Source organism: Jatropha curcas, chromosome 1 (assembly GCF_041381405.1).
Source record: "Jatropha curcas cultivar XTBG-Jc1 chromosome 1, XTBG_Jcur_1.0, whole genome shotgun sequence".
Lineage (NCBI taxonomy): Eukaryota > Viridiplantae > Streptophyta > Magnoliopsida > Malpighiales > Euphorbiaceae > Jatropha > Jatropha curcas.
The window spans coordinates 30,243,595-30,259,664 of record NC_143151.1 but is presented as its reverse complement, the minus strand read 5'-3'; the positions used below and the strand labels follow the sequence as shown (position 1 = coordinate 30,259,664).

Here is a 16,070-nt window from a genome sequence, read left to right as displayed (position 1 = left end):
GTTTTTAAGATTATGAATACTAATTTTTGTGATTTTTATGGTAAACATGTATGTTTTGCTCAAAATTTATTTAATCTTGACTTTTCTTGAACAAATTATAATTTCTTTGGAGGAAAAATTTTTAAATTTCTTATATTAAAAATATATGATTTAGGCTTTTTTTTTTTTGTTTAAAACTCATATTTAACCTAAGTCACCCTATTTAAATTATAATTTTTGCAACTTTTTGGAGCCTATATCTATTTTTTCTTATTTTGGCTTTTCTTAAACCTTAGACTATAGATCAAGTTGAAATCTTTACCCTAAGTACAAGAATGTATATTTAAGGATTTAATTATAGAAAAAAAGAAAAAATAAAAAGGAGAGTTAATTTTTTTTATGCTAGTCATTGAGACAAAAAAAATTTAGAGGATATTATCTTATAGAATATAAAAAGTAATGAAAGACAATACCATAAATTGTTTATATTACTAAAATACGAGAAACTAATATAGCTATTATAATAATTAATATACTAATCATTATTTTAAAGCATCATTTATAATTTTGATATTTTTCTCTTTTTTTTTAACTTTTCTCTAAAGTGTTTGAACATATAATTAATTTTAAACTTACTTATTTTTTATCTTTTTTGTAATATATTATATGATTTGCTAATATAACGTGTCATATTATAATTATATATATAGTGAGTTTTATTTTTTTTGTCTTATATCAAACAAGAAATCTTCTAATATAATTCTTATTAATAATAATAAATTATTTATATATGTTTTTTAGAAAAAGTTACTTGTAGGAAATAACCATAACCAATCAAATTAAAGATTTATTGAAAATAATAATTAAATATATTATATTCTTACCATATTATTATATTACCATATTATATTATATTACTATACAATATGTATATATATTACCATATTTAATATATGCATTATTTAATATTACATTACATGGTTTCAGTTTCAAAATCGATATATTACCATAATTAATAAATACATTATATATTTTATTTAATATTATATTATATGGTTTCAGTTTTAAAATCGTCGATTTCATTTATAAGAAAGATAGAATTGAATAATATTATTATATTTATATATAGCTTATATAGTATATATCATAATTTCTTATTATATCCAATAAAAACTAGATTTAAATAGAACATTAAATGATCAATCAATATCTATATTTTTTTCAACCAATCATATTAAAATTCTTAATAATACTTTTGTCAATCCATAAATTTAATAAGAACATTTTTAACAATCACAACCCCATTTATTTTCAGTTTTACATATATTATAGATTATAGATATTATAAATACACATATATATCTAAAAATATATGCCATAAAATATATGTATGGAGAAAATACTCATGAAAAGAGGCACTTATGAAACTCGAAACGAGAATTGTCTGATATCCAAAGGGTTGGAGAATATTTATATAAAAAAATAAAAAAACATCTTATTTACCATGGAACCCATTATTTACATAATTGCACATGAAAATCATGTACATAATATAAGTACATGAATTTAACACACATGACTTCATTTCATTTGATAATAGTAACGTATTAAAAAAAATTGATAACAACATTATAAAAAATTAAGAAATTGACATATTTGTATCAAACTATAGGCCAAAATATTAATCACATATTATCTCAAAAAAAAAAAAAAAAATCACATGCAGGTGTTATCATTACCATTATTGTAATTGTATCCACTAAGAAGTAAAACAATTTAAGCAACATCGATGAGGATGGAATTGAAAACATATTATATCGCATGTTTTGAGTTATATTGCATAGTTATGTTCGCTCTTTTAGAGTCCACATCCAACTTATGCAATATTTTTTTTCCTAAAAAAAAAAAAAAAACAAATAAAACTGAAATTGTCATTTTGTACATTATCTTTTTTCAGTTGGCTCGTCCATAAAATATTATAGACGGAGTTGGTACTACCTCAACTGCCATTGTTAACCCTTTTCGCTGCTCTGTTGAAAAGCCATTAACACCAGATAATCCAACCAATGCATTTCTTACTGGATCACTGTTAAAAAAATGGGCAGATTTTTGAGGAAAGAAAATTCACACACAAAATTCACTTTATTATTTTTAAGATAACAACAATTTAATGATAATTTTTTATATACAAGAACCATCAAAGCGACAATTTAACTTCCTTTTTCACTTTTTCTTCACTACAACTCCCTGCTTCAATGGCTTGAGATTGCATGTTATTTATAGGCACAAATGTTGCTGTTACAAATTAATAAAAAAGTTCCACCATACTATAATTATTGTTATTTGTAAGAAAATGGAGAACAATTAGACATTTTGATGTTTCATTGTTCTTCTTTCTTACTATAAAAAGCTGAAAGCAAAAACAGGTAAATGAAATCTCTATCTCCTTTGGAAGTTAAACGACCTAATAGAAACAGCAAAAATAAAGGCAAACAGGACAGCAATCCCAGGAATAACAGCTGCAACTGCTCCAAGAAAATCATGTTTGACACCATAATATTCCCTCACATAATCTTGCACTGGTTGTCGGGCACCGTCCTCGAGTGGATCCTTAATATCTCCGTATTGGGATGCAATTAGTCCGTACAAGGTCCATGACAATGGACATGCCCAGTAGTACCATCTCCACCACACAGGCATCCTCTGTTGTATTCACGCATAGTAGTCCATAAAATTAATGACTATATTAAGCAGAGGCTTAGAGCATTTTAAAGAAACAAAAGGTAGTTAATACTTACAGTTCGAGGGATGACAAATCCTGAAAAAAGATTCCATATTGCATAAAATGCTGAAGAAATTATAGACGCAATGTGGTGGTTTGGTGACACCGCGACAGTCATCATTCCATAGTAGGTGAAATACAATAATGTGAAGTACATGAAGAATATATACCAAAAGAACTTAGCAGCAGTCCATTCGAATCCAATCATTGCATATGTTATAAGACCATATACAATAGCTTGACAAAAAATATATGGAAGCTCAATTATGACCTGAAAAAACGATATTAAGCTCTTTAAGAGAAGCAAAGTAGAGCATACTATACACTTAGTTATTTCTTAAAACATGTAAACAGGTTATTACCTGTGCATATGCATATGGCAAAGCTGAATACATTCCTGCAGCTCTTTCTCTATAGAAGACGGTTCTTTCAATCGCTACTACTGGCTGCACAGATGCTGCATTTTGCACTCCCAGGAAGAGAACTGCTGCATATAGTGAACCCGTAGAATTGATAAGGTCTTGTTGCTTACCACTACAGTGCAAAAAATGGGATGAGCTTCTGGGCAAGAGGAGAACATTTATAGAATAAAACGTTAAACTCTTATAACGATAGTATACGACTTACATTTTGGAGCCAAGATTCCAGAATATTGTACCAAACATCAGAGCCATGAAGGTTGTAAACAGGAACCTTACAGCAGTATATGGTGGGTTCCGCCAGTATGATAAACGTTGCTTCCATAAACAAGCTATGCATTGGGTTAGGAACGACTGTGAGTACTGTGCAGGGAAATATAGGTCCTTTGAACCAGGAGCAGGAACGCTTAATTCCTTGATGATTGCTTTGTTTCTCCTGAAATATGTGGCATATATCAGCAAGACATTTAATAACAAAATTACATCTAATTTCTATAATGATTGTATTATATACTACCCCGTTGGAGACATACAGAGCGACAGAAGATTCTTGGATTCAATCAATTTAGTTAATTGGCACGAGAATAGTACCTGTAAAGTTCCGAGTTCTTGTAAATGACAGAAAAATCAACACCCAAAGCCATCTCTTGTGCTGAACTGGTGACTTCCAGCATCCAAGTGGCTGGATTATAACCATCTTTAATTTTACTTACTCCTTCAATTTCCTTGAGAAAGAGAATGGTAACTGCATTAGCACGAATTTAATATGTAAAGAAGTATCTTGTACAGGAATGCACTTTTCATATTTTTACCTCAAAATATTTAATCAAATGGTAAGAATGGCCACCCAACGGCCCCACATATATCTCTTCTCCTCCTCTCTTCATTAGGAATAACTGAAATGCCATGTTTGCAGAACATCAATATGTGGTCAAAACCCACAACAAAGCCCTCAATTTAGTAATTTTTCAAAACAGTCTATACCTCGTCAAAAGCTTCAAAGATGTCAATACTTGGTTGATGGATGGTGCATACAACGGTTCTTCCTGTGTCAACAGTGTTCCTAACTGTTCTCATAACAATTGCAGCAGCTCTTGCATCTAGCCCTGAAGTCGGCTCATCCATGAATATTATGGAGGGGTTTGCCACCAGCTCAACTGCTATCGTTAGCCTTTTTCGCTGCTCAGTTGACAGACCATTCACACCAGGCAACCCAACTAGTGCATGCCTCAAAGGATTCAGTTCCACGAGCTCCATGATTTCATCGACAAACATCTGCATCAAAATTTTGCAACATAAATTTAGTTGCCTGTGACCAGCTAGAAATCTTTTCCTTTTTGCAATACAGATACATTCAAGATTTTTAAGAACATCTTAACAGGTTGCTTTTAACATTACAAAAGGGTTTGCTATGTAATTCAAGTTAACTTGAATGAACTAGCACCAGACAGTAGACAGGCTGAAAGCAAACAGATTCTTAGAGTAGAGGCTTCTGATGTATGTACTCACATCTCTAGTGCCAGAGTCTATTTCAGGAGGTAGACGAAGCCAAGCTGAGAAGAGTAAGGATTCATAGACAGTAACGTGTGGAGAGTGGATGTCATTTTGCTCACAGTATCCTGAAATTCTAGCAAAGGTTTCTTGCTTCTTTGGGTATCCAGAAATTGTGATACTCCCCTCAATATATCCGCCAGTTTTCCTACCCGCAAGGACATCCATAAGAGTGGTTTTACCAGCTCCACTGACACCCATTAAAGCTGTGAGAACGCCTGGCCTAAAAGCACCACTGACACCCTTCAATAACACCAATTTATCTTCAAGGACTCCCTGACTTTTCATTTCCTGTAAATTCAATTTATCAAGTTATGTTATTCTCTTTAATCACATCTAACTGAAAAGAAAAAAATCTTTCTACTTTCCCAACTTTTGATACCTGTGGCATATCAACGGAGTATACAACATTATCAAAGGTAAGACAATGTGGTTCAAATGGAAGAACCATTCCTTTTTTCTTGTTATAGTTCACCTCATCATTTCCACTTGTCCCAATTTCTGCATGCATGTAAATTGAATTTATTAAATGAGAAACAAATAACATAAAGAATAATCAAGTTAAACGCATTATCAATGCCTGTAACCTGTTTTGGTTCTATGACTACACTCAGCTTGTGACAACTGAATGGCAGTGGCTCCTTCAATTCTATCTCTTGGTTCTGGCACTTCAGAAATAACAGCTTGAGGCTTCTCAAAAGCTGTCAAATTTCATTTACAAGATCTTATTTGAGTTCTCATTTCCAGAACATATGAAATTGAAATGATAATAATACTTACGGTTAAGGAAATGAAGAGCCAGAGTGAAACATAAGTTGAATAATAAAATGAATCCAGCCAATGCGCCTAGTCCTAACCAATACCAATATGCCTGTGGAAAGAACCCACGAGTTTTCATAACTTGAATTCCCAGTGGTTCTCCTGAGTTTTCTGGAATCTGTAACTTGTAAAATAAAAGTAAGGAATCGCTTCGATATTGAGAGGCAAAAACACAAAGATATGATGGCACGTTAAAGAAAATTACATGACTCCAGCTTTTTCCAAGGAACTCATTGACTATAATTGCGTTCTGCCCATACATCATTGGTGATATCCAGTAACCCCATATCCACCATTTCTTGATGTCCTCTGGGGCATCAGGCAAAGCAAAAATTTTGAACTCATTTATATTTGCTTAAAGAAAGATTAGTTTGTCAAGTACACAAGTATTAACTATTACCTCGTGACAAGATGACGCCACCTAATGCAAAAAGCGCAAGTAGGGCAAATGACCCAAAAGTGTTAGCAACAATCATGTTCCTTCCAACTGAAGCAATAAGTCTAAATAGTGCAGAGGACATCTGGTTAACTAGTAAAAGCAATAGGTACTGCTTAAATAACCTGCACTAGTCACCATTTTACATTTACTTGATCAGAAAAAAAAAATTGTGTTATATAATTCTAATCAACATGTTCTTTATTTTGTTCTTTTTGTTTGCTTTCCTCTCTTACCTTCCAACATTAGGATCAAATCCAATGACATAATAAGTGATGAACACCCAAACAGACACTTCTAAAATTGTTATAGGAATTTTAATGATCCATGTCGGAAGAGAATATGCCCATGCAGGATAGAATAGGAGGTCCCTTTGCTTATAAAACACAGGAAGCTTTACAATGGTCAAAGATATTTCTGACATGCCATTAAACATGACTGCTACCATTGTAAAGAACAAAGCACCCAAATAAATTCCTCCATCAGTTACATCATCTCGATGCATATTAGTTCGCAGGAAGACTGTCATAGTAATGATTGCCATAATGGTGAGCTGGTACAAAAAATAAAAATTAGAGAAGGAAAAGGAAATTGTCATATAATATGTAAAATTTGAGAACAGAAACTAGGCAAATCGAAATTCTGTTGATAATTACTTGGCTGAGCTTGAAGATATAGACAAATGAGTTCCTCTTCATGAGCAAGTACTCTCTTGAGAAGCAAGATTTAAGCAACTCCATCTTTCCTGCACCATATTTTCCTGTCGCTAAAGCCGCTGGGTGGCTCTTTGTCTTATCAAATGGGGTTGAAAGGTCATGTTCAATTTTTCGACCAATTTCATAAGACTGGAATGCCCTGGAAAATTCCGGGACTGTGACAAAACTGTAAGGATGATCCTTACGTGCCCAGTACTGCTGCTGATCTTTCTTTGATGTCACCTGCAATGAGTTCATTATTCATAAGAACTGCTGCATATAAGCCTCTCTTAAAGAAAATGATATTCTTTAAAGAAGACATTGAAAAAAGTCATATCTATGCTTACTTCTTGCAAGAAATCTGCCACGCCTTTTCTTTCAGGACACTTGAAGCCCATATATTCAAAAAACCCGAGTACGTCGTCACGAGGACCCTGGTACACAATTTGGCCATCCGACAGCAGAATAATGTCGTCAAAGAGATCATAAGTTTCTGGAGCTGGCTGAAGGAGGGAGATGACAGCAGTTCCATTAAAAATGTGAATGGACTGCTTTAGTGAGTTCACAATTTGGTAAGTTGTTGAGCTATCCAGTCCAGTGGAGATCTCATCCATGAACAGTGCCCTTGCAGGCCCAACCAGCATTTCACCTTCATATGGATTTTGGTAGATTTAATTTCAGACTTTTTTTTTTTTAAATATGGAATCAAAATTATATTTTATTTGTTGTTAGAAACAGACTGGTGGATTGCGGATCCTATTTACCTGTTGTAACACGCTTCCTTTGTCCTCCGGAGATACCCCTTAACATTTCATCTCCTACCAAGGTATCTGCACAAATCTCTAATCCTAATATCTGTAAATTAAAGTGAAAAAGACGTTAGAAAATTGAAGAAGTGTTGCATTAGAAGCTTCTGAACAATAATGTTGTACTTTGTACTAGTAATACCTTCAGAATATAATCTGTGACCACGCTAGTCTCTTGACCTTCTATTGCTGCAGCCTGTGAATACGAAAAGTTCAGCTTGAACTCTTTTAATATAATTCTTATTGAAACAAAAATTATAAATGAATACATAAATAGAATTCAATTTAAGGATTTAGAGAAAACAGAAAATTTCATAGAGTATTATTCACATCAGGAAGTTGTTATTTCTTGTGCTGGAGTTAGAACTTTGTTCTAAAACTCCAAGTCACCTGTCTGCATCTAGAAATCTCCTTTTGGAATAGTTGTACTTTGTAAATATGTCATATATAAATTTGCAAGTCACATAAACATTCATATATAGTCAAAGTTCAAATTTGATTAGATTCAAGTTTCATAACTGTAGCAGAGAAGTTGTAGTATAAAGCCTTATAAGTATTGGCTTTGTAATTCTCTGAAACAAATAAGAAACACATTAGACTTGCCTTAAAAAATTTTTTCGTCTTTTATGAGTTATAAGTTCTTCTTCATAAACACCAAAATCTTCCCTTACCTTCATGAAAAAATCAATATCAGGATCAGGTTTAATGTTTGCTGCTTTCTCTCTTCTAGACAGCTCGGCTAACATCTCTGTAAAAATGTCCAAAATTTTAATTATTGATAACACTTGGCTTATGTATGTCATCATGAAAATAACATTAAAAAAAAGTCCAGCAATCTAACCCTGTTGGGTTCCAACCCCTTGGCATCTGGCAGAAAATGCCAAAGTTTCCCTTACAGTCATTTCTCCAATATGAAGATCATGTTGACTGATATAAGCAGCTGTTCTTTGTGGTATGAATTCATTCATCCCATGACCATTGTAAGTCACAGAACCAGAGAACTGCAAGAGATATTTGATGTCTCAATTTAGATAATGAAAAAGGAAAAGTTGAAAAATGAATGTTCATTAAAATCCAAATCTGCCATTAAAGTCATAAAGCTAAGATAATGAATCAACACCTTCAAATTAGGATCAAGCTTTCCAGCCAGTGCTAGCAGAAGTGTAGTTTTTCCAGAACTTGGAGGACCCAAAAGTAGAGTCATTCTGGAAAATATGCATGCCCCAAAAGAAACGATCACGAATTTGATAAAAAAAAAAAAAAAATTTTTTGTTCTCACTGCAAGTTAATTAGGAAGCCTAAACAATCTCTCACCTTGATGGTTTGATGATCCCACTAACATCCTTAAGAATGGTAAACCTTTTCTTTCTACCCGGAAGGATATGAAGAGAATTCAAGAAACCCTTTTGAAAATCAAAGGCAAGAGTAATTAATTTACAAGAATAAACCGACAATATTGCTAAATAGAGTAAAAAAAAAAAAAAAAAAAAAAACTCAAACAGGTATGTTACAAAAATAATTATCAACTATCCTCAATTTTCCAAAGGATATGTTACAGTCATGGTGCAAAATAAGATTTTGGATTGCAAAGAAGTGTGTTCAATCATCAACAATGTTTCTATTATTTTGGTTAGGAGACAAGCAAATCAAGTTGCTGATGCTATTGCTAGAGTTTCTGTTGCTGTGTTTTCAAGTTATGTATGAGCTTCCTGTTCAATTATCTTCATCATGAATAAAAGATTTCCTTTCTAAAAAAAAAAATGATTATATTACACTACAGTCATGGTGTAACATATGAGTATTTGCTATTTGTTACAGGAAGACTATAATAAAAGAAAGTAACTTAAATTAAATTTTATCTTATATGGTCATTTAAAAAAAAAATATTTAAGAAATCAAAACATGTCTGTAAACAAATGGTTAACTGCTGCTTGTAGCGGTTTTTTGAGCATAGTATATATTTATTTGTTTAAAATTTGCTTACAACTCGAAGATCATCTTCCTCATGAATAAAAGATTTCCTCAATTGGCTAATAACCAAAACATGTATGAGCTTCCTCAATTGAAGATCATCGTCACCATGAATAAAAGATTTCCTTTCTTCTTAAAGAAAAAAGAATGATTATGTTACACCACAGTAATGGTGTAACATATGAATATTTGCTATTTGTAACAATAAGACTATAATAAAAAGAAAGTAACTTAAATTAATTTTTATCTTATATGGCCATAAAAAAAAATGTTAAGAAACCACCAAAACATGTTTGTAAACAAATGGTTTATTGAGCAACAATTGGAAAAAACTTCTAGACCGGTCATAGCTACGCTAATAGACCAAACAGATAAAATTAAATATTTTTATTTAAACGAGATTATTTATGGCTAATACTAGAAAAAAGAAAGCTCAACAAATAGTTAATGATTCTGACTTCAATTTGCACAATATTATCCTTTGATTATTTACTAAATTTTTTTATGTTAAAGTAAATAATATATGAGAAAGAGAAAAGTAATTTATAAATCATTAAAAATTATACTACTTATTAGTTAGGATTTTGAGAAATTTAAAGACACAAAAAAATGAGTATATTTTTATATGGTTAATAATTTTTTACAGTAAAAAGTTATAAAATAAAATAAAATAAAAACTAAATGTGAGTTTTTTGTTTGTCATAAAAACATCTGTATTATTAAAAATAAAAAAAAATTGCAAATAAAAATAAAATAGATCAAAATACGATAAATAGCTTTAAAATGATTAAAATAAAATATTTATATTACTAAAAATATGCATAATCTTTAAATACCAAATCAAAACAATCATTTAATATTCTTAATTAATTAAAGTGTTTAAAACACAAGTTCTATGCCTAATAATTTCCTAAAATATTCTTAATTGTACAATTATAATGATTTTACCTTAAACTCTACAACTCAAATAACATCTAAAATAATGAAATATCCAACTATTTATAATTTTTGAAAAAAAAATCTATTTATTCAATATAGTTTTGCATATTGTTTTATCCATTCTATCACTTCTTTTAAAAAATTAAATATATTTTTTTCACTTTTCTTACTATATTACTTATTTCTTTTAAGAAAAAAAATTCGGCGCATTAATACACTCGGGTTAGACTATGACCGTAACATGTTTCCCTAAAAGGTCACGAATACACTGATTTGGTAATTATTTGTAACATATACGGTTTGAGTAATTTTTTTTTACTCCATTTAGGAAAATTGACCAGAATAAACTAACAGAGTATTAAAAAAAATCAGAATAAAAGCTCTGCAAGTGGTTACCTCTACTATGTTAACACTGAAGTTGACAAATGTAGGCAAAGCTCTGTTTCCTACAAATGCTTCTCCTTCGATATTTAGACGCTCAAATCGAACTTCAATTGTTGGAATTTCAATTCCAACCCTGAAACACCAAACACAAAATGAATAGTGAAATATCCAAGAAAAGAACCAATGGAAAACAAAATACAATTTCAGTATATATATACCCATAAATCCCATAATTATGACACAGACCCAAATTCGAATTTTCTTAGAATGCAAACAGAGCATCTCAAAAACCAAAAACCAGTACAAAGTCTTAACTTTACCTATCAATTCGGTTCTTGAGTTTCAACAAGAATTTCTCGTTATCCTCTTCAGCGACTCTAACTAATCTCTCGAGCAAACTTTTCCTTTCTTGAAATCCAAGATCACCAACATCAATCTCATTCACTCCACCTTTTGATACACTAACCAATATACCTTTTCTTAAACGATCATAAGTGGGTAACTTTTCGAGTGCAGCCCATTTAAGAGCTTCTTCATCATCATCTTCTCTTGAAGATCGTGAAAAAACATCAACCCCAGTATTTCTCCATGCCGAAGAGCTCATTCCTCTTATACTACTACTAGCTCTGTGTATGTCTGTACCCTCCATTTATGAAGAATTTCAGTAACAAAAGCTTAAAAACAATGTCGCAGATCTTTTACTCTCTTTGAGTTAAAGAGCAAAGAATATGGTGGTCTTGAAGCGCAATCTTGTGATTAATTTGCCTTCTTTGTTGCAAAGCTAATTTTGGAGTTGGCAAAATCTGGTTGATATGTGAGCCTATAAATAACCTTCCATCAGTGTGGTCCACTTATACGTTAAATAATAAATTAATTATGAACAGTATTTTGATTTAATATTTTTTATAAAAAAATACAAAAATAAAACAGCAATATTTTTTAAAATTTTTTTTATTAATTTAGCGTATGAATGGATATATACAAGAAATATCCTAAATATAGATATAATAGCTCATTTTAAAAATAGAAAGTACAGTAGACATCGAGGAATGAATAAAATCATGTGTCCAATCAATAGAAAACACTTTTTTTTGCTCGTAACTATTAATATGGAGATGTAGATATTGACAAAAATATATCAGTGAATGTAGTATTTAGCTACACAAATTTAATGTTACACTAAAATTACTAATTCATTCTAAAATAACTGGTACCGACTAGTAGTTAGATAAAAACTAATAAAAAAACACTTTTTTTTTCTTTAAGAATTCATTAGTGATTTCAATAAAAATATATTTATTTATTAAAAATATTTATTCACCAAAACAAACACATTATTTAGTGGGTTTAGTGTATAAATATTTCAACACAATTATAATTATTAAGAAAAAAAATTAATGACCTTTAATCTAAATATGGTATTTTTATTCAATAATTAATTACTACTACAATTTTAAAAGAGAATATTATTGTGAAATTCGGATATATTTTGAGTTCAACATTTTGAGTGTTTTCCCTTTTTTTTTTTTACTTTGTATTTTCACTGTTTATTAATAAATTTTATTCACCTATGTCCATTACATAAAATTATGCTGAATCACGAAAAATTTTTGTATTTTTTTTTTTTTATTTTGTTGTCTCATTATTTTTCCTTTATCTCAAATAGATATCTCATTATTTTTATAAGACTTTTGCTTTAAGCAATCAGCGAATTAAGAGACTCGTATTAATCGAGGCCATCGGTTCTTTATTTAATTAAAAGACTCATATAAATCATCAATTTTTTATCCATGATGTATTTTTTTCAGAAGCTAATAATAATCAGTAACATCTTTGTAGTTAAAAAAAAAAAAAAATAGACATCTCATTTTCGACATATATAACAAGATCAGCTCATTGCAATACAAAAAGCGGCCGACCTTTTACAAGTCAAATTTTTACATTCTTTAATGTAAAGATTATATTTTCTGTGAAGAGACCATGAGGAGAATGTTCGAGGATTAAACATAAATTGTTTTTTTTTTTTTTTTTTTTTGATTGACTAGAACCAAGAAAATCCTATATTATAAACAAATTCTCTGTGTTCTCTTTTTTAACTATGAAAATTCCTTTCTATTTGGATTATTTAATCTTTAAAACTTAACTTAATTCCCAAGTCAGATCTTCACCAAAAAAATATTAATTGAGAATCATTTACCAAGAAGAATTAGTTTCAAACTACAGTATAAGGGAAAATATTCGTTTACTAATATAATTTTTAAACTTTTAACTCATATACTATTCTTTTCGATCTTTGTACTCGTTGGTTTCGCTCGTTGTAAATAAATAGAATCTAATTTATATATAATTTTTTGTATAAATTATAATGATATGAGCAGTTTATATAACTAAAAATATAAGAAAATTTACAAAATAAAAAAAAAGACATTTTATGAAATAATAAAAATAAAAATTCAATAATTAAATAACTTGTTACTTGTTAGGGAAAGAACATATTTAATTATAATAATAAAACATCATCACAATTAGCCTTAATTTTCATATACAATATAATATTATAAACTGCCTATATTACTAAATTATGAGAAACTAGTATTAGTTATTATAATAATTAAATATATTAATCATTGTTTTAGAGGTAGTTTATAATTTCGATTTTTTTTGAACTTTTTGCTAAAATCTATGCATTTAATTAATTATGGTTGCTTTTTTTAGAAAAAAAATTAGTTACACAATAATACTATCTAATGATTTATTTAGACAATTATCTAAATGATAAATAATATCTTTATATTATCAACTAATATATAGGCCTATAAGCAAAAATACTCCAAATTTTGCAATTTGTTGCAATTATATCCTATTTTTAACTTTTGGTAAGTATTATACCCTAAAAATGAAAACCTAAAAACTAATTGCACTCCATAATTAAAATTGAAAAATAAAAGGTGCAATTGCAATAATGCAACGTTTAGGGTCTTTCTCACTCCAAAATGATTAATTGCACCCTATAATTAAAAATAGAGTCTAATTGCAACACCATGCAAATTTCATTATATTTTTACAATCTAAAATAATTAATCAATTTATAATTTTTTACACTCTTGTTGAAAATCAATATTTGTTACGATAATTATCCAATTGTTATAGTATAAATATTTAGAAATGAAATTACATTTCATTGTATTTTTCAGTTCATAATTAATTTAGAGACATTAGAAGCACCAATACTTTAATTGATAAGGATTTAATTTTCATATGTGAATTAAATTTGCATTATTATTATTTTTATCGTGCGCCTAAACTTGTAAATTTTGTTAATAATACATATATTTCGACACTAATATCAATAATTTTTAGGATTTCTGACTTTTATTTATAGAATATCGACTTGATATGTAGTTAGTATGAATTTTTGAATAATAATTTTTAAAATTTGTAACCTTTTAATGAATGTTTAATTGATCTAATTTTATAAGTTGAAGTGTTCAATAAATTAATTTTAAAAATTAAAGCGTTCAATAATAAGTGATATAAGTTGAAGTGTTTAATGAGTCAAAGTAAAAATTAAACGTGCCACAAGATTAAAATAACAAAATTTACGGGTAAATTTATATAGTCGACTTGAATAATAATATATGGTACATTTTACTAGAAGGTATGCGCGTTTACTGATCACCATCTAGAAAGACAATAACTTAGTGTAATAATAATGCATAGGTTTCTTGTGCACAAAGGTTACACTTTGTATATTATAATCATACTGTACATTGTATTAGTACATTACTAATCACCATCTAGAAAGACGTTTTTTTTTTCTTTTCTTTTCTTTTTTTTTTTTTTTTTTTGTTAATCAATATTAGTGAGTCACCAAAGTCTATTTTGTTAGTTGGCGAAAACTCAAAACAACCCATAGGAGAAAAATATGGAGTTTGCAAATTTTTTTTTCCTTGTGTTTGAATGTCTTTAGCAATTTAAAGAATCAAAGTAGTTTGCTAGTGAGAGAGACAGAATCACCTTCAATGAAATTTCATTTCCTTTTCTTATTTTCTTTATAATGTCATAATATTATAATGGCATATTTTTCCAAAAAAACAAATGTATATGGTAATACTTTTAGGATACTTCTATTGAATTCACATATAATATTTAGAAAAAAAAATAGAATAAGATCCTTCTTATTATTATTATTATTATTATTATTATTATTATTATTGTTATTGACTGAAGAAGCTTCAATTTGACTGTGTGTTTTGATTAGGTTGTCCCAACATATAATCATGAGACCTTATTGTGTTTTGAAGAAACTTTCCATTGATGCTTTTTAAATAAATTTAAATATTTATTATTATCATAGATTGGAAAACACTAACCGTTACTTACTCCGTTTCATTTTAATATTAACATTTTATCTTTTTACAAGGATTAAGAAAATGATTGAAACACATTGATTTTCTAAAAATATATGGTAGAATATCTAAATTGACCTTCTTAAAATTAAAAGCTCATCATCTAATTTTGTTAGAAAACGCATAATAATAAATAAGGGTAAAATTAAAAAAAAATTAATTAATATATTCTCAAAATCCTAAATGATTACTTAAATGGAACAAAATAAAATATCGATTTATTACTATTAAAGTGGAATCGAGGAAGTATTATTTTTAAATATTTAAAATTGGAAAATACATTTATGCCTCCGTTTGATCTGACTTAAGCTTTGCTATTTAGAATCACTCTAGTTTGAAATTCTCCACCTGCCAATCATACTTAAATGCATTGGAAATATTTTATTTTCCGATTTTTCTGATATCCATTTGAATTTTAATAATGACGGTTACAAATCGATACTGAAATAAACAAACTTTTTTCATAACGTTTGAAATGCTCTGCTCTACCTACAACCTTCCTTAACTGTATTTGCATAGCCATAATTAATATTCATTATTAAGAAAGTAAAAAAATTTTCTGAAATACATTTGAAATTCTTCATTTTCCAATTTTCATAAAATCCATAATAATGATAGTTACATGTTCAATACTACAAATTCGGAAACTTTTTCAATGCAATCCATCTCATTTATTGTCCACTTTGGAATTATGTTTTTAAAACAACATGATACACCGTTTTTTTATACATCCGATAAAATATTATTTCGACAAATATATATTACCTGCATGGAATTATTATGTTTTTTAAAAAATACCATTATATTATACATTCAATAAAATATTATTTCGACAAATATATATTACATATCTGCACCAAGCTTGGAAAACCGCTTAATA

General features: G+C 29.0%; 1 protein-coding gene across 1 annotated transcript; it reads right to left on the bottom strand.

Moving 5' to 3' along the window:
* Positions 1-2,227: 2,227 nt before the first annotated feature.
* On the bottom strand, positions 2,228-11,556 carry LOC105634773 (pleiotropic drug resistance protein 1). The gene is made up of 24 exons (XM_089720705.1): positions 11,102-11,556; positions 10,794-10,914; positions 8,802-8,890; positions 8,608-8,692; positions 8,329-8,488; positions 8,159-8,235; positions 7,630-7,683; positions 7,446-7,536; positions 7,029-7,330; positions 6,643-6,924; positions 6,223-6,539; positions 5,951-6,111; positions 5,756-5,859; positions 5,512-5,668; positions 5,319-5,432; positions 5,114-5,232; positions 4,690-5,022; positions 4,165-4,455; positions 3,993-4,076; positions 3,772-3,905; positions 3,389-3,616; positions 3,124-3,295; positions 2,778-3,032; positions 2,228-2,682 (listed from the first exon to the last, which is right to left on the bottom strand). Exons 1-24 carry the CDS (start codon positions 11,428-11,430, stop codon positions 2,419-2,421), a joined length of 4,323 nt encoding a protein of 1,440 aa, XP_089576831.1. The 5' UTR covers positions 11,431-11,556; the 3' UTR covers positions 2,228-2,418.
* Between the last annotated feature and the right edge of the window lie 4,514 nt (positions 11,557-16,070).

Coding starts and splice junctions, on each gene's coding strand:
- LOC105634773 (XM_089720705.1), bottom strand. CDS start 11,430: ATGGAGGGTACAGACATACACAGAGCTAGTAGTAGTATAAGAGGAATG. Junction 7,684..8,158: donor ATATTGATTTTTTCATGAAG/GTAAGGGAAGAT, acceptor TCGTATTCACAG/GCTGCAGCAATAGAAGGTCA. Junction 7,331..7,445: donor AAGGAAGCGTGTTACAACAG/GTAAATAGGATC, acceptor ATCCATATGAAG/GTGAAATGCTGGTTGGGCCT.